Source organism: Carassius auratus, chromosome 6 (assembly GCF_003368295.1).
Source record: "Carassius auratus strain Wakin chromosome 6, ASM336829v1, whole genome shotgun sequence".
NCBI classification, from domain to species: domain Eukaryota; kingdom Metazoa; phylum Chordata; class Actinopteri; order Cypriniformes; family Cyprinidae; genus Carassius; species Carassius auratus.
In genome coordinates, this window is record NC_039248.1 from 22699501 (window position 1) to 22724648 (window position 25148).

The 25148-nt window shown below is 36.1% G+C and overlaps 1 protein-coding gene across 3 annotated transcripts in view; it reads left to right on the plus strand.

The window, feature by feature from the left end:
• Nucleotides 1–25148, plus strand: part of LOC113101751 (P protein-like) — a 76984-nt gene that overhangs the window by 13219 nt on the left and 38617 nt on the right. For all 3 annotated transcript variants that reach the window (XM_026265676.1, XM_026265678.1, XM_026265677.1), the window contains 7 exons: nt 3552–3623; nt 4311–4376; nt 5560–5616; nt 8221–8345; nt 10353–10491; nt 19993–20125; nt 24677–24824. In XM_026265676.1, the coding sequence (XP_026121461.1) occupies nt 3552–3623; nt 4311–4376; nt 5560–5616; nt 8221–8345; nt 10353–10491; nt 19993–20125; nt 24677–24824 (740 nt within the window). The remainder of the gene's footprint in view (nt 1–3551; nt 3624–4310; nt 4377–5559; nt 5617–8220; nt 8346–10352; nt 10492–19992; nt 20126–24676; nt 24825–25148) is intronic.

Here is a 25148-nt window from a genome sequence, read left to right on the forward strand (position 1 = left end):
TATAAGAAGTTTCCCCCAAATCCCTTCCCAGTGAGAACACTTCCAGTATCTAAGAATGGATTACAGATGAGATTCATCAAATAATCCCATTGTTGAAGACTGCATTATATTATATTATATAAACATTTTTCTGGATGTGAGAAAACATTACAACTTTAATTAAGAGAAAATATTACAACTTCAGTCAACTATGAGATGTATATGAACTAGTTCCCAGGCTTTTTAGAAATCATCAAAAAGTGTTGGAAAAACACAGTAACTTTGCTATCCAACTGAGTGCAGTCTGTCCATTTTTAATGATGAATATCTCACACATAACACAGCATGACATTTCACTAGAAGTAACATAACACCAAAACAACACTTGCTCATACAGTCATTCTTAGTCTGAATTTATCGCTAGCTTTTTGATCTTGATTTTATTACTAGGAAATACAGCCACCATTACTCAGTCCAATTATAATTAAAATATCTCTGTTTTTCATGTATTGATCTAAACAGCATATGATGTAGCCAAATAAATGTGTGTGTGCCAGAAGGAAAGTGCAGTTGCCCAGATTGTGCCTTCATAATCAGCTTTTAATAGACTGCTGAATCAGATGATATACAACAGTACTAAATATATATATTAAAAAAATGGAATACAATTATTCGACATCGATTTATACATTACATTATCAGCATAGCAATTTTAGTGGGAAAAAGGTAAACTTTTAAATGAAGTCTTATGTGTTGACAGCATCACCAGAGATTTTTATGAAAATGAATGATCATATTATTGAGCATAATTTGCGATCTTCAAAAGAGTCTTGTCATTCAGTGGAAGTAAGAATATCTGTCGTCATAATAAACGTTTTACACAGTAGTTCACACGGCTGGTTTAATTAGCAACCAAAGTGCAGAATCTTAAAGAGGGGGTGAAATGCTATTTCATGCATACTGAGTTTTTTACACTGTTAAAGAGTTGGATTCCCATGCTAAACATGGACAAAGTTTAAAAAATTAAGTTGTACGTTTGATTTCTGTTCCAAAAATACTCCTTCCGGTTTGTCACAAGTTTCGGAAAGTTTTTTTCGAGTATGGCTCTGTGTGACGTTAGATGGAGCGGAATTTCCTTATATGGGTCCTGAGGGCACTTCTCCCGAAAGAGCGCGCGCTCCCGTATAGCAGAGCACTAAGAGCACAACAGACTTCACTGATCAGAGCGAGAGCGTCGCGAAATGTCACAAAAGAAGTGTGTTATTGGTTGCCAGGGCAAGACAACCCTGCACAGATTACCAAAGAAAAAACAGCATTAAGGGACCAGTGGATGGAGTTTATTTTTACAGAGCATCAACGGAGTTGTACAAGTGTTTTTGTTTGTTCCCTGCATTTCGAAGATGCTTGTTTTACAAACAAGGCCCAGTTTGACGACGGATTTGCGTATCGTTTATTTCTTAAGGATGATGCAATCCCAACGAAAAAGGGTTACGATTGTGTGTTGGAACCGCAGGCGGTGAGTAAAACTGCTTAAAATATCTCTGCCTCCTTGATAGTGCGTCCGCCTCCCATGCCGGAGACCCGGGTTCGAGCCCCGCTCGGAGCGAGTCGTTGCTGCTGCTGCTCTCATTCAGTTTCAGCCTCGGGATCTTATTCTGGATCATGAATAAACAGGTGATTCTTTAGCTCCGCCCACACGTCACGCCTCCAGCCGGTCGTGTTTTTCCGGGAAAAATCGGTACAGACTATCTTTCTCTTATGAATATAATAAAACTAAAGACTTTTTGGAGTTATGAAGGATGCAGTACTACTCTATAGGTACTCAAGATTAACAGGAGATTGAATGAAAATGAGCGTTTCACTCCCCCCCCCCCCTTAAATATTTCTTCATTTTATGTTTAAAATCTTCCAAAACTTTGTTTACTTCCAAGTTAAAATAGACTTGAATAGCATTAGAGATTCCGCAGAAGTTTGTGTTCTCAGACATTTGGACTCCATTGTACATAAGGAAGCAGCATTTGTTTTATCGACCTGGGCCTGTTCTTCCTATCTGCATTGTATAGCAGCTTAGTGATAATCCTCCGAACTGATCTAGAATCAGCACTCTGAAAACTACTTTGATTACAAGGGCTCAGATGGTGAGTTTCATCAGCAGCTCTGACAGCTAAAACTCAATTGCCCCGAGAGAGGGCAAAACCTAAAATCTGAGATATATAACAGTATGATATGCTTATAAATATTAATATGCCTTAAAAGATTCATGAATAATGCATCTTCACAATCTAATTGCAGATATCTTGTAAACATTTTAATAATGGCTGATAGATTATTCTTAAATTAGACTAGAGTTGCAGTTTCTCAGTTACTGGGGGGCTTTGGGTATAAAACTAACATTACATCCCACACAGGCACATTTTGACTTTTCATTTAGCCATAAACTGTTTCTTACCCTATAATTGAGAGTAATTGGTTTAAACCACAAAACAGAGAAACATTAGTCTCAGAGGATACTTTCTTATGCAAAGCAGCACAATATATATTTATGTTGCTGATTAATTCTGCTCAGAAAGCAGTGTTCAACCATTTATCTTAATGACCTGTTTTAGACTTACAATCACAACATTGCACCAAGTGTTCCTCCCCCTCAGGGAAGTTGTCGGACTGACACAGATTACTTGCTCCTTCGAGACTGGAGTCATTAGCTTTTACCCAACATGTTCTGTACTCATTGCCCTTCTTTGGCTCTTCTGGCTGATTACAAGCTCTTGTAATGACTTCTTCATCTTGGCACATGATTCTGAAAGAGGTGCATCAGAGAAAGTTTGATTCAGGTGTTCCAGTCAAGTGCTCTCACCAGGAAAACAGATGCTGAAGATGCAGATATCTGACAGTGCACTTTAAGGCGGTGCTTTTAGTCCTGAGGCTGATTGAAGAGCAGGCATCTAGAAGACGCTGTCGACTGACGCGTATATATCCTTGTGATTTGGCATTTATCATTTGATTGTAAGAGTGCATAAAAGGGGCAGAATGAGTTTAAAGAAATGAGGTGGATCAAAAATAAATTAAGTGTGGGGTAGAGGGTTAATAGGCATTTTGAATGAGGAAAAATTTGTTGAAAAACAACTGTTATACACAGGCTTATATTTTCAATATTTAATTGTGTTTGCTAAGGAAAGCATCGCTATTACTGTTGCTGATGCAAAGGGTTTGGGATTTGAACACCTCCCTAATCCCAAGTATTACAATTTTGTGATACCTCATATCATGGAGCTTGTTGAGATGAGTTGTTCTATTACTTTTCTAAGCAATCAGATTTATGATTTTTGCTTGGCAGGTGAAAAAAATAGTGAGAAAACCAATAGTGAGAAATTGGGGCAGTAAGCATCCACTTACAACATCCTGGCAACCGCATAGCAACATGCCAAAAACACTCAGAACATCTTAGTGAGCCCATAGCACAAATCTAGTTTGTGTTACATTGTGCCCATTGATATATGACCAGGTTTATAATAACATTTCCAAAATATATAGTATTTCAATTGTGAGTAAAAATGTTGCATCTGTGTTTGCAGATTGTTCACCGCACTCTGGCTGCAATGTTAGGATCCCTGGCTGCTCTGGCAGCACTGGCTTTCATTGGAGATGTAAGATTTAGAGAATGTATTTATTCTATTCTGATGAAGAGTCTATTCTGATGAGGATTTTATTAATGCTGAGAACTGCAGTGATGGTCTTGTGTTTTATTAGCTTATGAGCAAAGCAACATTCTGTCATGTGCAGAAGTCTGTATAAATTATGTATAAAGTATGTACAAATTACAGTTCATGAGCTTCAGAGTATATATATATATATATATATATATATATATATATATATATATATATATATATATATATACAGTATATGATAAAAGACACTGACATTTACACAATTAACTAACCGGACTATTTAACTTAAGTGCACTGATTTACTCTAATGTGCTATGTGAGTATTAGTTATTGTATTCCAGAAATTGGAGAAGTACGTTATTTGAGCATGAGTAAAATTACTCAGTGAACTTCTGTCTGTTTGATAGATGGAGTGCCCTTTAAAAAGACCAATAGCTCTCTAGTCTCAAATGTCTTTATTTATTTTTTTTTACTAAAAACTTTAAACTTTCAAATCCAGTAAACAGAATACAGTATGTAGGCCTAAATGGTATGGTAATTGATGCAATTATTTCAACAATTCAGAAAACCCAGTTAAGACTAGGATGTGAAAATGTCCTTTTGCATCTGAGGAAGGAGATAAACAGATGATGACTATTTGATCTCACTGTCTTTTTCCTGTAGAGGCCGAGTCTGATGACTGTTGTAGAATGGATCGACTATGAAACTCTCGCATTGCTGTTTGGAATGGTAAGCATATTTCTACCAGGTCTAGAAGCGCTCCAGAACTTTTTTACTCCGTTAACATCAGCAGGAGGGTTCCAAAGAAATATATTAAATATAAACTCACAGCAGGGCTTTTCAAATGATAAAAGTAAAACGGTGCTCTGTGTGTACTGTGAACATATATCCATATATGTTGGGAAGATGTGTGCAGATACATTTAGATGAAACTGGACTTATAACTTTGTGATAAAATACCACAGATGGAATTACAAATGCCAAATCTCGCAACCGCCATCATGTTTTCTTCAGATAAAAACTAGTAATTTAATTCTTTCAGAGAGCATTAAACATGGTGTAATGAGATGCTTTAACCTTCCTGTTGGAGAAAGTTGCCCTGCTAAGTGCTTGACAGTCTGACAAAGCCCCTTATCCAGCCCTTAACCCCAACCTACATCAGTCTCTCAGGCTGCTCAGCCTGCCAGGCACTTAGTGGGGCACCTTTCTTTAATGTGCTGTTAACCTACAGTAGTGCTGCTGTTAGAAAGAATTCCTCAGGGCGTTATTTGCGTTGCATGTACTGTACATTGCAGCAGCACGGTCGGTTGAAATGTTTGCTAGGTGTGGCTGGTGGTCTGCATTAGTTATTAGTCCATATTTTACATGTTAATGCAACACAGTGTGACCAAAAAATATGAATACACATTAAGAACACACAGCCTCTCTAATATTATTTCTGAAGTGCCACACTTTTCAAGATCTCTGTTTGTTCAGTGTCTGTCTCCATGGAAACAAATACATTCAATCAGCCCTCATCCAGAAGACTACATGTAGGAGTATTTGAGGAAAAGCATAAAAGAAAATCAGAGACTGATGATAGAGAATGAATCATAGCAGCTGTCAATTTTAAGGACTGACTATCAAAGAGACTGAGAGCCATTTTACATTAGAAACATTTGCTTTAATGAACTCAGAAATATTGATGTTTCACTTTATTGATTTTCTATAATTCGAAGATGTCTGTTTCTGTATCTCAGGGCAAAAAAAATAAAAAAATAAATACAAATTCAGAGAAGTATATATGTGGCATGAAATTGAGTGAGAGACCGTGTGGTATTTGAGACATAATGTGATTTTATAGCGACACATGTGGCAGTAAGCACTAAAAATAGAAACCATGAAATGTTCAAGTCTTCCTATTTACTTTCAGATGATACTGGTGGCAATATTCTCTGAGACCGGTTTCTTTGATTACTGTGCAGTGAAGGTGAGTCTTGGTTTCTGAGAGACTTATTTCATCATATCCTTTCTAAAATTAGTCTTCTCAATCTATCCCACCCACCTTAGCATATACAGGTAATATTATATACAGTTATATACCTTATATACTTACATATAAAACTACTAATGTTTAGTCAGAAACAACAAGGTAGCATGTGAACTGCTGCTATTGATTCAGTCTGATATTCTTTCATTTTACATTATTGATGTCCCTATTTTTTATTTAGTCTCTGTAATCCCATCATGCTATTTTTCCCAGTAAGCTTTGGGGAAAAGCAGCAGAGCTATTACGATAGCCGCCCTGAAAGTCATTCACTCTCATGCTAAGTGATGAGAACCCCACAAATGTTTTATATATGAAATTTATGGGGAAATATCGAGCCCCAATAGAGATGTGAAAAGGAATCAGATGGAACGAATCTTTGTTAAATGACGCAAACGTTTATAAATCATGAAGAAAATGGGTTAGATTTAATGAAAGCCTAAAAATAAATCTTAGGATGAGCTTCATTGGATAAATATCGCAGTCCTTATTTTCAGGGATTCTGGGGACTGTTGTAAAAGACCTGTTGGAACATTATGGATGTGCCCTGGACATTATGAAGGCACATGCTTATGTCCTCTCATCCCATTTATGAATATTAAGAGGGTTCTGGACGAGGACATGTTCCACAATTTCAAATATTGCCATACAAACAACCCTTTTGATTGAACATCATCTCAAGACAGCATAAAGTATTTTGCCTTGAAATAAAAAAATCAAGCTTATTCTATCCGTGTGTGTGGTCTTGTGTGGTTAAGGCATGTATACATGAAGGACGATAACTGTAACGATAACAATATTAGTGTCCACACCAACGCACGGTAATGTTCTGTTTATTATAAATGTGCACTGCTGTTGTCATCTGCGGCTTTAAAGGTGACATATCATGAAAATCTGATTTTTTTTTTTGTTTAAGTGCCACAATCGGGTCTCCAGTGCATCTACCAATTGGACGCCTTTCCCAGCAAGCTTGTGAAAAAATTACATATGACCCTTTATTAATAATATTACTGCTCCTTAATTTGCATGTTTCCCCCAACAGCTAATGCCATGAAACAGTTCGAGCAAAGCATGCTAATTGTTCTGTCTTTGGCTGCACTGACGAGCACAGAACACTATTTAGAGGAGACAAGAGAGCAGTGGATTTATTGATTTATTTACTATGTATTATGCTGCTGCCACACAGATCTAATATAAACATGCAATTTCTTTCTGGCTGTTAACCTTCACAGACATAACCTACAGTTTTTGCAACTTGTGTGTTTCAAACATAAACCTGTGTGTATTTGAGAGTTTATGTGCAATAAGACATGAAAGAGAACTTAGTTTAATACTCACATGCCATTTGAAAGCCGCTATCTGTGCATGTGCTTTGGAAACATGTGCTCAGAAACCCCTATATCAGAAGTTTAAACTAATATTGTTTAAAACACATAACTTCCGCACGATAGACATGATAGTCAAAACCAAAAACAAACTGAATGTATCTGAAGAATCTGAAGAATAAGCTGTAAAGGCAGCGCTCTATTCTGGAAAATGGGGGGTGGGGAGCAGCAGCAGCTCATTTGCATTTAAAGAGATATGCACAAAAAAAAGCATGTTTCTGCTTCCACTCAAAAATGCTTTTTCAAAATGATATAATAAATGATCTGTGGGGTATTTTGAGCAGGCAATTCACAGACACATTCTGGGGAAACATGAGTTATATTACATATTGTAAAAAGGGCATAATATAGTAGTCTCAAACTCCATGACTGGAGGGCCTCAGCTCTGCAGAGTTTAGTTCCAACCAGCTCCAACTCACACCTGCTTGGAAGTTTTTAGTAATCCTGCTCAGGGTTGGAGCTAAACTGTGCAGAGCTGTGGCCCTCCTGATCAGCTGTCAATGTTTTCAGCATTCATCGGCTGGAAGAAAAAATGCTATCGTTCCTTTGTGCCTTTCACAGTTGTGATATAGGATCCCCTATTCTTTCTTTATTGTTAATGTAATAGTTATCATCCTTGGTGTGAACGGGCCTTTGCTCTGTTTTTTTTTTTTTTTTTCAGTTAGCATCTTTTTTTAGTCAGGAAGCAGTGACATAATAGGTGGGTTACAACACCCCGGCATTACCACTTGATTAGTATGATTCCAGACAGCCTGATAATGTCTCCATAGCGACAGGCTCTTAAAGTTGGAGGTCTTTTTTTTTTTTGTATTCTTTTCTTTTCAGGCACGAATGAGCAAAAACACTACAGATCCGTGTCAGTTTTTAGACTGAATTCCTCATTAAATTTCACTTTTGAACATTGTGTTCTGAGACCCTCTCAGAGGACTGCTCTTGATTCTCTGTCTTTGAGGCACTGTTAAATCCATCTCCCCATTCCACTGAAGAATGCTTTGAACACATGATTTTTTTTTTTTTTTTTTATGTTCATAAACAAAGGCAAGCGATTTTGGGGTTTAATTTATTTTTGACCCAGTTAGTTTTCATTAATGAGATGTTACGAGAAAAATCAAACCTTTGTAAACCAAGGATTCCCAACAGTGTTCTCTATGTCTCCACACAGGCGTATCAGTTATCACGAGGAAGAGTGTGGCCCATGATTATGATTCTGTGCCTAATTGCGGCCGTTCTGTCAGCCTTTCTTGATAACGTCACAACCATGATGCTCTTCACCCCTGTTACAATCAGGTAATGGTCTCTCTTCCTGGAACAGAGTCTGTTTCTCTCTTAATATCTCTTTTGACTTCTTTTTTCAACCCTGTTTAGTAATACAAGTCTATGTGACAAGTAATCACACTGGAATAAACTTTAAAATACAATGTTCTGGGGTTGAAGCCACAACATGTGAGACTCCTCAGAAAACCTCCAGAATGCCTTTCCCAATAGACATTCGTTGTAAGTGCTTTGCTGTAAAACGTGACTTTCCTTTATTTTTATGAACTGAGGGACAAATCCATTTCTTTGGTAAGTGACAGCATGCCACAGATACTATCAATAGAGCTTAATTTGCATTGAACTTGGAACATTTCTCTAATAAAGAGTAAACTTTGTAAAGAAGTTTGTTAAGCTGAACTGCTACAACAACAAAAAAAAAAAAAAAAAAAAAAAAGGCCTTGGCTTTTCTGCTGACAAGATTTTCTCTGTTAGTCTGTGCTTAGATTTATATGAGGATTCAATAACTCATGTCTCCATGCTATAAACATCCCACCTCATTGCTCTTTTCAGCTCCATTTGAGCTTATTTTCTTCCATCTTTTCACCGTTGCACGTTGTCCCTCAATGTGATTTATTGGTGCCTGTGCACATTATATTTGTGATTTTAAGTCATTTATATGTTTTATATCCTGATGTACAGCATCATTTACATATCGTTTGTTTAGCTATGTTTAGGACACCCTACATGTGATATGAAGCAATTAGGCGTCATGTAGTATTGTTTCATGTCTCATCCCTGCTTAAAAAAAGAGCCAACAAAGCATGTATTTTTTCAACAAGGATACTCTTTTTTTTTTTTTTTTTATCCTCATGCAAAATTCATCCATCAAATTCTTATCATCTTATGTAGACATTAAAAGTAAATCTCTTGTGAAATATAGATTTATTTTATCCGACCACACAAGTAGCCATTAAAAAGTTATACGCTGCCTCAGCATTTTCATGGCACTGCTAGTGAGAAATGACTCCTTTTTTTGATTATGCATCACCAATTGCATCTTCAAACACCTTCGGGGGTTTCAGGGTTCAAAGACACAGTACACACACACACACACACACGTTAAAGAACGAATTTGAGAAATTAGAGAGTTCAGCTTTTCGTTGACAGGCTATTTGCTTGTGCAAGAGTTTTTTTTATGCCAATTTAGCAGGGAAACTGATTTATCTTTAGATTTGCTTGAAAATCTCAGCTTAAAGTTTTGCTGCTGAAGAATCATGTCCTCACCTTTCCATATTTTATGGTAAAACATGTTAGTCTGTGTAAAACTACAAAAGCTACAATGCTAGGACATTGTGGTGGTTGCCATGTTGCTGCTCAACATTTTAGTATACCTATTTTGCACTAGGGTTAACAACCACATTGGTTGTTAACCCTAGTGCAAAATAGGTATACTAAAATGTACTTGAAATGCATTTATTATTACTACAAATACATTTACATTATTTAAGTACTTAATAAAATTACCCTGCAACTGTACTTTTAGTTCACTAAACTGATATACTTAAAGTCTGTTAAATTGAAACAACTAATTTTGTACTTAATGCACTTGTGCGTAAGTAGTGCTGAAGTCCAACTAAAGATGCACTGAAGTATAATTGATTGTGCTAAAGTGGAGCTATTGCAAGTATACTTCAGTTACACTTTAAATTTCTTACATTTAAAGACTAATACAGTATACAGTGTATTATTCGATTTATATTAATATTTTATTCAAAGATCATGCATTCCTCATCAGTGTGCATTGTGCTCAAGTAGTACTAAAATGTTTTACTTAGTACAGAATATATATATTTGAAATATTTTTCGGAACCTTTTTGTATAAGTGGAAGGTGTTCTGTGTGTTTTTTTGCATGGTTTATGTTCTACCATACAAAAATCATAGAAGTAGGATGGATGAGCATTTAACTTTCTTAGAGCATTGCATTGGTGTTCCAGGAACAACAGTTCTAATCAAGTTTTGTAATGTCTTCCGTACATTAGGTTATGTGAAGTGCTCAATCTGGACCCCAGGCACGTCCTGATTGCCGAGGTCATCTTCACTAACATCGGAGGAGCTGCCACAGCTGTTGGAGATCCACCCAATGTCATCATCGTATCCAATCAGGATCTGCGGAAAAAAGTATGTCATTAATTCCCACCGTTCTTATTTGATGCTGGGTTATTCACGGGTGAAAGGATATTGTGCTACTGTCGTGTGCCTGTTGAGAATGTCTCGGGGAACTTGTTGGACAAATTATACATGACTGCACAAATAAACAAAAACACACAGACACAAGCATGTGGCATAGAATGATAGCCTTGTGCCAAAACACGCTGTCACTATCTACTCAAGGCTAAAACACCATGGCATCCTGTCTTACACCTCAGACTATTAATTATGTAGGAATACTTCTTGCCAGCTTTAGTTACGCTCTGCCAAACTCTCTCTCTCTATCTCTCTTGCTCTCTTTCTATCTCTCTCTCAGCAGAGTTGAAATCTTTTAACTTTAGTAAAAACTAAATGGCAAACCTGTACAATCATTGTGTACAAACTCTGAGACATTTTTCGACTAAAGGTTTACGGGATGTTTTGCTGCAATAGACTTGTTACTCACAGTATCTCTCTTGTTTCACATACTATGCAGAAACAGCATGTAAGGTATTGACACATTGCACATCAGAAAATCAAGGTCATTTAGGCAGTTTTATTTGTCATATTACCATTTGAGTGTAAATATCTAATTCTTATTAATGTAAATCAGATTAAATTAAAATTGAATTTATGCATTTAGCAGACGCTTTTATCCAAAGTGACTTACAGTGCATTCAGAATATCAATTTTTACCTATCATGTGTTCCCGGGGAATCGAACCCCCAACCTTGAGCTTGATAAAGCAGTGCTCTACCAATTGAGCTACAGGAACACTATAGACTATAGATAACACTATTACATATAGATATACTGTATATATAAAATCTATAGGTTACACTTTATTTTAAGGTGTTCTTGTTACAATGTAATTATACATTTAAGTACTGAGTAGTATTAATTAATTGTTAGGGTTAGGATTAGTGTTTGGCTGCAACACAGCCACCTACTATGTTGGAGTGTCAACCAGTTATTGGCGCTGGATTAGTTATGATATTATGTATTTGTACTATTAACGTGTTATCAGTATTTCATTTTTAAATGGTTCTCATTGATATCAGTATATTGTGACACTCCTACTTGATTATGCACTGTGTGAAAAAGATCTTATTGTGTGATACTTGATGCTGTTGAAGGTACAACGAAGCAATGCCTGTGGATGCAAGTGATTACAAAATATAGGTCTGCAACATCGGCGTGTACTTTCCTAACATAATCACAGAACTTTCTTTTTTCGTTGTACAACTACAAAGTCTATGAGCAAACTCTTTCAATCAAACCCTAACTCGCAGGAAAACACAATTTAAAGTTCCGTCCTGCCGGTTGGACAAGGTCACAGGCGGGCTGAATAATCTCCAGGTTTATGATGTGACCTCAAAGCACAGAGTCTTGTGTGGTCTTCTTTGAGGCTTGTGTAATATTGGCTTGATATGAAAAGGCGAGGGAACATTTTGTGATTTATTATTCACTTTAATGGAGGATACAGAACAGTGTGACCCCGGTTTGTGCTTGATTAAAATGTTCATGCTTGACCTCATCGGTTGTATGGCTAAATTCACAGTATATGTCTTGGAGCTTATTCTGTGTGTATTTGAGTGTCTGCCAGTTTGTCTTTTTGTAGTCGTTTTAGTTGTTTTATAGCTCTTATTTAGGATTATGGATATGAACGGCTAACCCTTTGAGTGCACTTCATAACACAACAGAAGTATGCGTTCTCTGCATTCTCTGCGTTCTTGGCATTGCCGCAAGCTGGCATTAGCATAAACTGTTTGTTTCTAAAGCTAGTTTTCTCTTTTAAATCAGAGAAGGGGCAGTTTGAAGAGAATGTTGCTGAGCAGGTTAGATCTCATAAGTATGTTTACCTGAATAATAACAAATCCGATTCAATAGCGAAGACATTTGAAGCTAGATCTATCATCCCATGAGATTTGTTATCATCTCCATGTGTAAGAACACACATTTAATATGTTCAATGGGACTGTGCTCGCAATGCTTTAGTTGAGCGTTTGCAAGTATACTTCAGGTCTAAATTCTATCTATCTACTATCTATATATATATTTATTTTTATTCTTATAAAAACAACACAAAAAAATGCATTAAACATTACATAATGGTTTACCAAACTAGGCTTAATGTAATAACTGCAGTGGCTTTGTGAGTTGATAAAAAAGAAGAAAAACTAAATATTTTAAACATTATGCTTTTATTTGTTTACCTGCATGTCATTTTGTCCATTAACCATTATCAGAGAACTGATTGGGAATCCCTGCATTTCATGAACGAACATGAATAAACATGAAAACCACAAAGACATATCACAAATATTTTTGTCCAGACTTTCAAAATCAACAGTTACTGAAGGTGACTGGATATGATGATGATGACATAATATTTCACATCTTTAAATCACCAGTGTTTAGTAGCTTGCTTAATTATTTGTTTCATGTATGGTCTAATTGCTTAAGAGGTGCTTTTCCCTCAAATTCAGAAGCACATTTATTTACATGCAATTTGTGAATATAGTCAGAGCTAAACGGTATGAAACTCAGTAGAATTTTTAGAAAGGAGAATCTGTAAGTTATGAATCATTTACGACGGCAAGTTCTTCTCCCATAAAAGCATGTATGCTAGTGTATGTGTTAGTGTATATGGTCGAAGTGTGTGTCAGTAAGTAGCCTACATGTACAGGTAAGTGTCCAGCTAAAGCCCTGAATGAGACACAGTGGACGAGATAGAGCTCTTTCATCTCCAGCTCTGGATGCTGATTAAAGATGCTCTCTTTAGAGCCACTCTACCCTGCAGCTCTTCTGTCACACACTACCACAGAGACAATGGCTAAGACACAGAACCGTGTGTGTGTGTGTGAGTATCAGTGCAAAAAAGAAAGGGAGGGGAAAAGGGGTGGCTATAACAGAATAGGAGATCCATCTTTTTCTGACAGTCTATTTAAAAGGGTACACGGCAAAAGAACAACTATATGCCTAAAATCCTCAATCCATTCAGAGCCATAAATTTTGATGTCATATAAACATCTTGTCAGCGAAACTGATTTCCAGCACCATCACACTTTCTGACAGAGACGGATGAATTAGTGTGTGAAGCACATTAAATTAGCTGTTTTAATCAAGTGCTGCTTCACATTTTAAGTGTGTTTTAAAGGGAGAATCACAAGGGTGACTTGAAGGGTCAAGAAAAGGTAAAGAGAGGAGTTTGGTCATGCACATGATTTTTTCAGAAGTCATCATGGCAAAAGATTAACAGTTATTTAGGGCTCATCAAAAATTCACAAGGGTCGACACAATATTTTAATGTTTTTTTTTTTTTAATTAGTGCATAAATTCTGTTAATATTATTGTTGTCAGAATTATTGTCGAAAATTGGTTAGAAAACACATTTTGGAGACTCCGATTTCTGAGGTCTATGTCCATTGAAACGTTATCTGCTGCCTAGGGATCCTTTCTTGGCTATTTAGAAAAACTAATCTTAATATTTTGCAGCCCTAGTCCTGTATTTAATTTAAAAGGTTATTGCACATACATGTATTTTTATTGTTTTTATGTTATTTTATTTCATTTTGTTATATTTATTTGTTTTATTTATTTATTTTTATTTTTAATTATTTTCTTTGATAGTGCATGTGAAGTCTGCAACAGTGTTGTTTGTTCTGTGTTGCACTAAGAAAAATCCTTAAAATAAAATTGAATTGAAAAAAGGAAACACATTTCAGAAAGGAGACCTTGGAACTTTTAAACTAACTTAAACAGAAAGAATTTGTTTAGAACAAACTATCCTCTTTTTATGTAATTTCATGGCTTTAGCTATATCAAGCTGCAGCTGGCTTGGCATTTCAGTGTTGTCTTCTGATATTTTATAGTTTAATATTATTAAATTATTTGGGAAATTAGGAAGCAGTGAGCTGGCCATTTTCTATTGTCTTGTCCTCTTTACATTTCACAAAGATTTGTAGAAATCTGGGATATGAAAGATATAAAATTCACAATGCACACAAAATGACAGACATTTAATTAGTAAAAGGGATGAAAATGAAAGTGTTATTATTAGTTTTAAAAAAATTGGACGAAAACCACCTCATATTTCATAAACGTTAAAAAATGTGCAAAAAAAAAAAAAAGGAAAGCGGACTTAAAAGTTTTCTTATTGTATATAATAGTTAAAGAATTGCGTATTAACTTTTAATTAATATTTTGTTAATAGCAACAAAGTGATCAACAAATGCTGTAGAAGTATTTTCCATTCATTTTTAATCCAAGTCTTACTGTAAGAAGTTTTTTTTTTACTTCTCTGTAAAAAAAAAGGTCATTAAACCCATTAAAACCCATCAACAAGGGCAACGTAAATATTTCATGAGAATAGCTGCCATCACAGTTTTTAATTTAGTTATTCCTCACACCCTTCCATCAGCGACAGAAAGGGGCCTGGTTTAAATGATTGTTTCTTCAGCTGGCTTTCAGAGCTGAAATCGCTGTGGGGTTTGAGTTCATTTGTGGCTCAGTAGATACACCGTCCTTGCCTGTCAAACCGGCTGTTGCACAGGATGATGCAGCGGTAATCACGCTCAAGTTATATTTTCCACATCAAGGTCCCTTCCTGCTGGGCTACAATTGACAGTGGGACGTTTCAAAAAACCCCAATATCCATAAACTTGCATTTCTGACAGGCCTAAATCTCTGGAGGGTGGAACCCATCAAACGTACTGAAGACCCCCCTGCTCTAAATGTACAACTTTATAAACATCATTTTTGCTTTCCATCGGGACGTTCAGTGATAAATATGCTCCTGTAGCGCATACACAGAGGAGTGTGTGAAGTACTGGACAGATTCATCAATTCTGTTCCGCAGGGAGAGATTGCATCTGCTGTAATTATTGACATGGATGCAGTGGTTTGTGTTATCTCTGTGATACACGGGCCAGATTTGTTTATATTTGAGAGGGCTTCTGTTTGTGTTGACAACATGCAGATGATGAATGGAGATACAGCTTCATGTGCAAAAAATGACACACACATACATATATGCAGTTCAATACTTGCTCATTTGTTGACTGCTGTGTGCATTGATTTGGGACCTATTTAGCTGGGTCTTAAAGTTAGTCACATAAAATACCAGTTTACTAAGAGATTCCCTGTTTTATGATGAAACACTTTTCTGCTTTACACATGTCTACGCATGTGTCGGAGGACTCGGGTTCCTGATGCAATAGAGGTAGGAGTCGATGAAACTCTGGGCTTTCCGTGAATGACTGATCCAAAACTATTTTTAAACTGGTTCAAACAGGTGCTTTTATGGTGTGTGTATGTGTGTGCACATAAAGTGGTGTAATGTAGTTTACTGATCCTTTGTATAAGCTTAAAAGTTCTTTAGGCGATTTTTCTAAAAATATAAATGCATTTCTGTACCTGACATTTTTTTATTATATTTTATTTTACTTGCAGACTTTAAACTAGCTTGACTCTTTCTGGGTATACTGTTGTTTTCAGCTCTGTATGTAAATGAATGAGTATTTGCATTTTTGTGTGACTCATGTCTGTTTGCTTGTTTATAGCCAAGGATTTAATTTGAGTCTATAGTGAAGCCACCTTCTCCAGCAGTCACTTAATCTGTTTATTAAGCTCCAATCAGCCTCAAGATCTTTAGATCCTCTTGATTCTGAATGCAAGCTCTGCCATACAAATAGAGGGATGACACGGTACCATACAGCTTAATAAAAAGCACTGTGCTTTACTAATCCACAGCTTCAAAAGATTTTATGCACTACCTTGACTTACAAAAAGCAAATAATGTAATCTGTATGATGGTTTTGAAAGAAGTCTTTTATGCTTACCAAGGCTGCATTTATTTGATTATAAATACAGATTTTTTTATTTATTTAAAATAATTGTTTTCTGTTTTATTATATTTTAAAATAAAATATATTCCTTTCATGGCAAAGCAGAATATTCAAGCAATTTAACTCCAGTCTTTAATATCAAACCTTAATACTTTTTTTTTCATACCATAAAACAACATTTATTTGTAACACTAAAATGTGTGCCATCACTCCTTTTTTAAAAAACAAAAATCACAGTTTGAATGACCAAATTCAAACTTTTTTTATTATTAGGTTTTCCATAGTTTTATCAAATGATTGTTAGAGAGCAAATGAGTGGTAGATGATAGAAAATCGGTTGAAATGATTTATGATTTTCTTAATATCTCTGACTTATCCAGGCCTAGAACTCACAAATTTTATAACCTCCAAAGTTTCCAGGTTTTCCCTGAACGTGTGAACCCTGTCTGTCCCACATTTCCCCGGCAGCAGTCAGTCATGACGGAACATCTTGTACTTGTGGCCTCTTTGTTTATTTGTTTGTGTTTCTCTGTTTGTTTGGGCCGTGCGAGTCGAAATGGGCCCCCCTTCGGTCTCGACAGGATTTCTACAGCAGGGATGTTGCCATTTGGTCAGTCAAGCATCCATCTGTGGAGCTCTCTGTAGATCAGATATTTGAGCCTGGGCAGAAGGAGTGTTTCAGGGTCGCTGAGGAGACATCTCATAGACCCTGTGCCTACTCTCTGGCATCTGCTGGGTCTTCAGTCACACTTCCAGAAATCTCAGCTGCCAATCAGTGCTTCTCCTGGCCCCAGGCAGACCGGCTTCGGCAGACTCTGGTTTGACCGTGGCCCCTGACTGCTCTCTAATCAGCTAGCGCCAACAGTGAAGGTCTTTTTGAATAGTGATTTCTCATTCCCTCTTCTCATTGCTTTATGAAGTTACTTTCTTGGCTGCTAAAAGTGGGACAGTGACAACAGAAATGGAGTAAGGGGAGGTCTTATTTACACCCTATGTCAAAGTCATTATCAAGACATGCCTGCCTTCGGGACACAACAAGAGAATCTACAAAGAGAAATCCCCAAACACTGCCTATTGTCTGCAGCTGCATTGCTGAGTAATGAGGACTTATGCATCTACTCCATATGACAGGGCATACAGCTCAACAGCGCAGGAAATCCATGAGGAATAAAAGCAGAGAACCGCTTTAATGAAATGTTATTGACAGATCCCCACTAGCCCAGCTTGCCCCAATAAGTCTGTATAAGGATGTTAAGGATCTTATTTTCAGTAGGTTCAGACAATAGAGTGATACTTTTGACTTTTAGATGCATCGCACAATTCCTAAATTATTTTAAAATTAAATGATCCCAAGGCTGGTTCATTTTAAACTAATAATGATATTTGTATTTTCCTGAATCTTTCAATATATTAGTCTTTACTTGAATCTTAAAGTGATAAAATTCATTATCATTCGCTCACCATCTTATTATGTCTGTTATTCCAGACCTTTAGAATTCAAGAACCTGATCAGGTTGATTTGTGAATATATATATATTTTTTAATTTTTAACTTTTTTTTTTTTTTTAGAACATGTGATACTTTTTTAGGATACTTGATGAATAAAAAATAAAAAAAGAAGCTATGTTTTTAAAATATAAATATTTTGTAATAACAATATACACTACTGGTCAGTAATTTTTTTCTTTCTTTCTTTTTTATAAAATCAATACTTTTTTTCAGCAAGGATGTGTTAAATTAATAAAAAGTGATAGTAAAGAAAATATATTATTAGAATATATATTATTAGAATTTTTAAATGTTTATTTTGAATAAATGCAGTTCTTTTTAACCTTTTATTCATCAAATATATTAGACAGCAGAACTGTTTATAAATGGAGTAATGATGCTGGAAATTCAGCTTTGCATCACAGGAATAATTTGTTTTTAAGCATATTCAAATAGAAAACTATTATTTTAAGTTGAAATAATATTTCACAATATTACAGTTTTTTCTGTGTTTTTGATCAAATAAATGCAGGCTTGATGAACAGAAGAAACTTCTTTCAAAAAAAGTAGTAATTAATGAATTAAAAATAGTAATGTTTCCAAACTTTTGGTCTGTACTGTATATATGGATCAGCAGATTGACTGAAAAAAAAATCTGATTTTATCTTTTCACAAATTAGACATCACTTTTTGCAATGAGGATGAATAAATGATGAGATAATATTTGAGTGAACTTTTTCATATATCTAAGGGGTTTCCCCTTGTCTTGCATTGGTCCTTTCATTTCGCCTCCCTGTCTTTTGAGTGTATTTTTCTCTTTATAATGTGGTTAAATAATTCCAAATAATAATTCAATGCTGTTTCCTTTAAAACGCCAGTACAAATCGAATTTATAGAGTTCACAAATGGATGTGTGTTCTGAATGCCCCTCTCTCTCGCACTCACTCATCTCCTGTAGAGGTCACTGTATACCAGTCTTCACGTCTTCATTCTGGCTTCTGAGATTGGACATGTTGTTTACCTGTTATTTGCTTACTAGCATTTACATTTTTTAGTTTTTTCAAATAATACAATAACATATTTATCATTTAATAGTGGTTTTGTTTTAAGGGTGGAGGATTTAGTACCTTGAGTTGCTTTAGGGAGGTTATAATGCCAAAACCAGCATCAGTGACCCCCCCCCCCCAACACACACACATACAGTACATCTTTACTAGCCTTTCGTTTCATTTCTAAGAAGTACCTTGAAGTCCTGTGTTTTTGCCAAGCTTGAGCAATGTGGGGAGCCGAACTACAGCAGGGGATGCAATTATCTTTTATCTTGCCAGTTTCTTTACAAAATAGAGGAGACGGGGTTTAGTTGTCCCATTTAAAAAAAAAATTGTATAGTTACAAAAAATAAAGTCTTGGCTACAATAATTTTTTTTTATTTTTTTTTGCCATTATTATTGTCCAGGAAAAATGCACAGTTTATTTAACACCTGTTGACCTTTTGTTAATATGATATTGTTTCTAAGTTGTCACAATGGTAGCCTTCCATTAAATAGTTATTTAATGTTACAGAATTCTCACTAAGGACAATTTAAACACGAAAGCAGAGAGAACTATAGAACTATATTGAGAACTATAGAATTCTTTGTAGAATGTCTTTGTACTAATTATGTACACACAGGTCCCCGTGTAAACAAGCAAAGATACCTCATGGTAAGTTGTTGGATTAGATTTCAGGCCACACGGATCTGTTTTACGCATCTCTATCAGTGCTGCCATTTGAAAATGTGATGCCATCTGGTTATGATGAAAGATGGGGTGGGCTGCACAGGCAAGAAAATATCATCTGAAGCTAGATGTTCAGCCGAGAGGGCTGTGTGCTCTTGATATGAATGAAAATTAATAAATAGTCAAGAGCATTTTAAGAGGATTTGTGCCACAAGCAGGTGCTCATTTAAATCTTATGTAAGTGTTTAAATGCATAAAGATGCATGATTCTGTTGATGAAATGTAATCAAGGCCTCCATCCACATTATATGGAGAGCCAGTAAAGTGGATGTGATCTCTACTTAGTGCTTAGAATAGATTTCGTGAAATACCACAGCAAATTAATTGCATAATTTTTTAAAAGGGTGAAAATTAACCCGCCCTCTTCTTCCTCTAGGGGATTGACTTCGCGGCCTTTACGGGTTACATGTTCCTGGGAATCTGTCTGGTGCTGCTGACCTCATTTCCTTTTTTGAGAATGCTGTACTGGAATAAGAAACTTTACAACAAAGAATCCAGCGAAATCGTGGGTGAGTATTCATTTATTCTGCTCTGTTTCCCTAACTCACACGGAACTACCCTCAAGTGTATGCAGAGCCACTCTGCTTTCCTTCCTTTTCGATTCAAGCTCTTTTGTTCTGACATGTGCAATGAAAAATTAATTCATAACCCCATTGACCTAGATCTTAAGGAATGAGCAATCTTTTCTAAAAACCATAGAGTTGTTGAGGGCACACTTGACCTTCCCTTGTTGACAGCAGTTCTTCCTATATGGGTATGTGAATGAGTCTCATACACCATTCTACGCTATTTACACCAAATCTCATATCCTATCCAAAGCTCCTTACATTTGGCCTTTGAGCCCCAGTGACTGGGATAGGCACAGCCTACCCTTTCATGAATGATTAGAATCTCAGCAATACATCAATTTATCATCCACCCTTCCTCCTCCCCCACCACTGATGATCACATTGATGCATTTAGTCTCTCTGTCCCCTTCAGGCTGTTATTTCCATTATTCTTATCGGATGAGCCTGTTCTGAAAGCCGTAACTCGTCTGTATTAAATACATAAATCCTTTCATAGATGACCTCTCTCAAAACCTTGACTTATGCACAGTTTTCAGACAAGACATGTCAGGGGGGTCAGTGTTTGTCTGGTTAGCATGGCCCATTTAGTCTGAAGGTCTGGCTATAGCGAGACTATACAGTTACAAACAGTGAAACAGTTGTTGGAGCTCCGTTCCGTTATCACTCTAATATCGCACTCTTATCATCCAACCAGATTCGAGGACCAGAAAGAACTGTTGCATACTGTGTAGTATAAACGCACACACACACACACACACACACGTATTTGTATTTTATTTATTTATTTACAGTACGAGAGCGCTAATGAACATTGGGCCTGGAACAGTGTGTTCTTGAATAATTATTCAAATTTACAGTTCAGGTGATTAACTCAAAAACTCTGCCCAGAGCTTCCTACAAGCAAAGATAGCACATTGTAAATGGTACTTTAAATTTACAGTATTGAACATTTTCTTGCTATCTACAAAAATACACCCTAACAGGGTGCTTGTTAGAGCATGGTTATTGTTGTACTGTTATCAGCGTGTCTATTGCACTTGTATCTTGATATCCACCGTTGGGTAATGCTTGCTTGGAATAGGTGCTGTGTCAAAGAATTGCATATTTATGACATTTTGAAGGAACAGGGCACATTTAGCCCAAGTGTGAAGGTGCCAACGCAGCTAGAAAGGCGGTTAAAGCCATTATAGACATAGACGGGTCAATACCACTCTCACCTGGGGAGTCATCGCTTCATCACCACCTCCACTGAGAGCCAGGCACGCTCTGTTCTTTCCCTCTTCTTTCACAGGCAGGATGTATACACTTTCTTACCATTTCTCCCATTTTGGCAAGCCACTAAAATTAATGGACAAACAAATTTCTTCATCTTCACAGACTTCACACTGACAAAATGTTGTCTCACCTCCATTAGTCTTTCCATGAGTTTCTTTCTTTCTTTCTTTCTTTCTTTCTTTCTTTCTTTCTTTCTTTCTTTCTTTCCTTTGAAAAACACACATATACTATGCGCTAAACAGATTATGTTACAAAAGTCAGTGGGGTCCAAAACCAAGAGGATGAGTAAATGCTGAAAGGATTCATTCATTCATTCATTTTTTTTTTGTAAACTTACCCTTGAGGTATTCAAGCTACAAAATAGGATGTGTAAGCAAAGCAACTATAATATTTAAATATAGCGAATTATTTCTTTATTACAATAACATTTTAATGTATTCATTTTATTTGCTTGGTTTGATCATTTTTAACCTCAGTCAAATATTTTTTGGTCTTTTTATTTCATTATTCATTGTGTAAATAAATAGACAAAATAATCAGATGAGTCCTCTTCCTCCAGTTGTCAACTTCTCTCTACAGATGGCCATTAGCCTCTTGAGCAGCTGCTCCCCCTGCTCCACAGAGACCAACTCCTCACATCTCCCATACACCTCCACACCTGAGCTCTCCTTCACACACCTGACAGTACGACAATAGCTCCTTTATAATAAACCACTCATTTCAGCCATTTATAGGCTGAAATCTGGCTCTGGAGTTCCCAGAGAGGCTTTCACCATACCCATAAATCAGAATGAGAGGAAAACACAAAGCCGTTTCTAAGTTGTGTTCCTTCTGAAAGTTCTAAGAGTCACACAGTGGTTGGTCTTCCGATTTAAACCAGGTCTTTTGAGACATTATTTGATTCTGTAAAACAGCATGACACTGGGAACTGCTTGTTGATCAGACATGTCACAGAAAAGTAGTAGGTATGAAAGTTTGACTTGTGTATAGATCAATGTAAGCAGGAGTTCAGTCTTAACTTTCATTCATCATGTAAAACTGCTTGAATGGACCTTTATATCATAAGACTGTGTGGAAAAGTGGAAATTTTAAGAACTTTACATTAAACAGTGAACCATCAGGTGACATTATTAAGGCGTCTAGTAGATTATCACCCCCCCCCCACCCCATTCTTGTTTTTGTTACACTGTGAAAATTGTTTTTTGTAAACAAAATAAAGATTATTGAAGTACATTTTCCAATAAATAAATAAATAATCGTAGACTTGCTTTAAAATGTCATGTTTAATTCAGGGTGTTACTTGTTGCTTACAACAGTAATTTTAAAGAGTGTGAGATTTTAGATTTACAGGATTTAATGTATGTCAACCCCCCCAGGCTTAAAAAATTAAATAAAAATAGTTAAAACTATAGGGACATTTTTGAATTTTTTCCTCTGTGAACTTAAATATATTGAACTTAAATAATATTTTAATTTGCCATTTGTGTACAGTTGTGTACTTTATTATTATTATTTTTTTTTTGTAATAAAAACAATAAATCACTGTCCACAGCGCTGTAGCTAGGGAAGCAATATAATTTTTTTAAGTTTCCATTTTCCAAATCATCATTTTCTTTGATCTTATACTAGTAATAATAGAGCCTTAATTACATAAATTCATATATTTTTTGTGCATATCATTTAAGACATAAAACAAGGTGTGAGACAAGTAAATAAAATAAAAATAATTTCTTTCTCAGAAGGCAGGAGGCACACTTTATATGTTCTCACACACTGTTGGCATTTACCCACTGTGAGGATTGCCTTCCCTTTGAGACATCATCAGCATGGGACTAGCACCTTCCAGAATGCCAATCTTTCCCTTTGTTCTGTGTTTATTGGGCTTTTGGGTGGCTAACACAATGAGAGAGTACTAGCTGTTGTTGAGCTGATGCAGAGTCTTAGAACTCTGCTCTATAAACAGGAACAGGAACTTAAATGATTGGCTTGCCGGTTCCCCAGGTGGGTGCTGCGCCTGGAACCAAAGACCTCCACAAGGCCTGATGGTGACCACTCAATACCAGTCCAATTTCTAATTCTGTAAAGCCTTAAGTCCCCACAGAGCCTCGCTTTAAAAAAAAATCAAACCTGCTGTGCGGCTGATACAGTTTTCCAGGCCCTCGGCATGATGCATTACTGTCGATTGTGATCAGCATGTTTTTCCTGTGTCAATTAGCCTCTGGGAAGCTTTCCAAGCAGCCTCCCCATAACATGGTGAGGAGTCATGCTGAAGGACTAGTGAAAAATCTTGCTTCACATATCTCTTGCTTTCTTTCCTTCTCAATATATTTTCTTTCCTTACTTTTTCCATTCTTTGTATAATTGCCTAGCTTGTACTTCATCCTCCTATCTGTCTGTCTGTCTGTCTGTCTATCTAATATATATATATATATATATATATATATATATATATTCGTTTTTTTTACCTACATTATATAACAACTTTTAGTTGTATTGAGACAGACACTCTCATTATTTTAAACTACATACAAACTCCAACTTCGATAAATATTGATAAATATTTCATATTACAGATAAATATTGACAGCCATTTTAATGTGATCTAATTTACTGCACATTATCAAACAGTGTTTTGGATATCTTTCACTAAATGTAGATGTACTGTAGTGAGATGTACGTGTTACCTTTATAAAGTAATATTTTGATTCATTTATACAGTAAGTGCCATAATAATTGCAATCATGGAGAGATACTTAATTGAGTCAACTACAAGAACTATAAAGCTATTGAAATCATACTTACATATTTTGGGCTTTTTTGATCAAATCAAACATTTATTTTAAACCGTTATCGCTGCATTGAAAATTGGATTTGCTATTGTTTTTTAGTCTGATTTGGTCACAGTATTAAAAAACAAAAACTCTTCACATTGCTTTGTCTGAATTCAGTGTCTACCAAATTAAGTTATACAATTAATGGGCATGCAGTACATAGTGACTACAGACATTTCAAAGATGTTTGAGGTCAAATTTCAAAGCTTTAGGCTAAACATATTCTGAATAAATGAGCGAACTAAAGTGTCCCAATTATCCCTTCTTTATTATAATTTTTTTCTGGACTGTAGATATAATTAGATTTGAAATTCTTATCTTAATTCGTGTTTGTCTGTTCTACAGCTGAACCCTTTATCTTGTCACGATTTGTGTCACCCTGCAGAACTGAAGCATGAGATTCTGGTGTGGAGGCAGACAGCCCATCGCATTAACCCTGCCAGCCGAGAGGAGACGGCCGTCAAGTGTCTTCTGATGCAGAAGGTGCTCAATCTGGAAAGCCTCCTACACAAGAAGCTCAAGACCTTCCAGAGGTGCCACACTCATGCTCAATCCGTTCTTTTCCTTGTCGGCCTGGTTAAAATACAAGCAGTCTGTCTACACCTTACATAGTGGGCTTTAAAACCATGGATGTATGTGGATTAGAATTTTTTTTATATAATTGTATCATGAGAATAAAACATATTAGTCTACACTTTCAGTATACTCCAGATGCATTCTTAAGCCTTAGAATCTTTCATTATTTTGATATTGCATATAAGGTATTAAGATGAGTGTCTTTCTTGGTATGAGATCACTTGAAAACACCCTATTAGGTCCAAAATATATCCATTCCCTGTGCATGACACCTGTTGTGT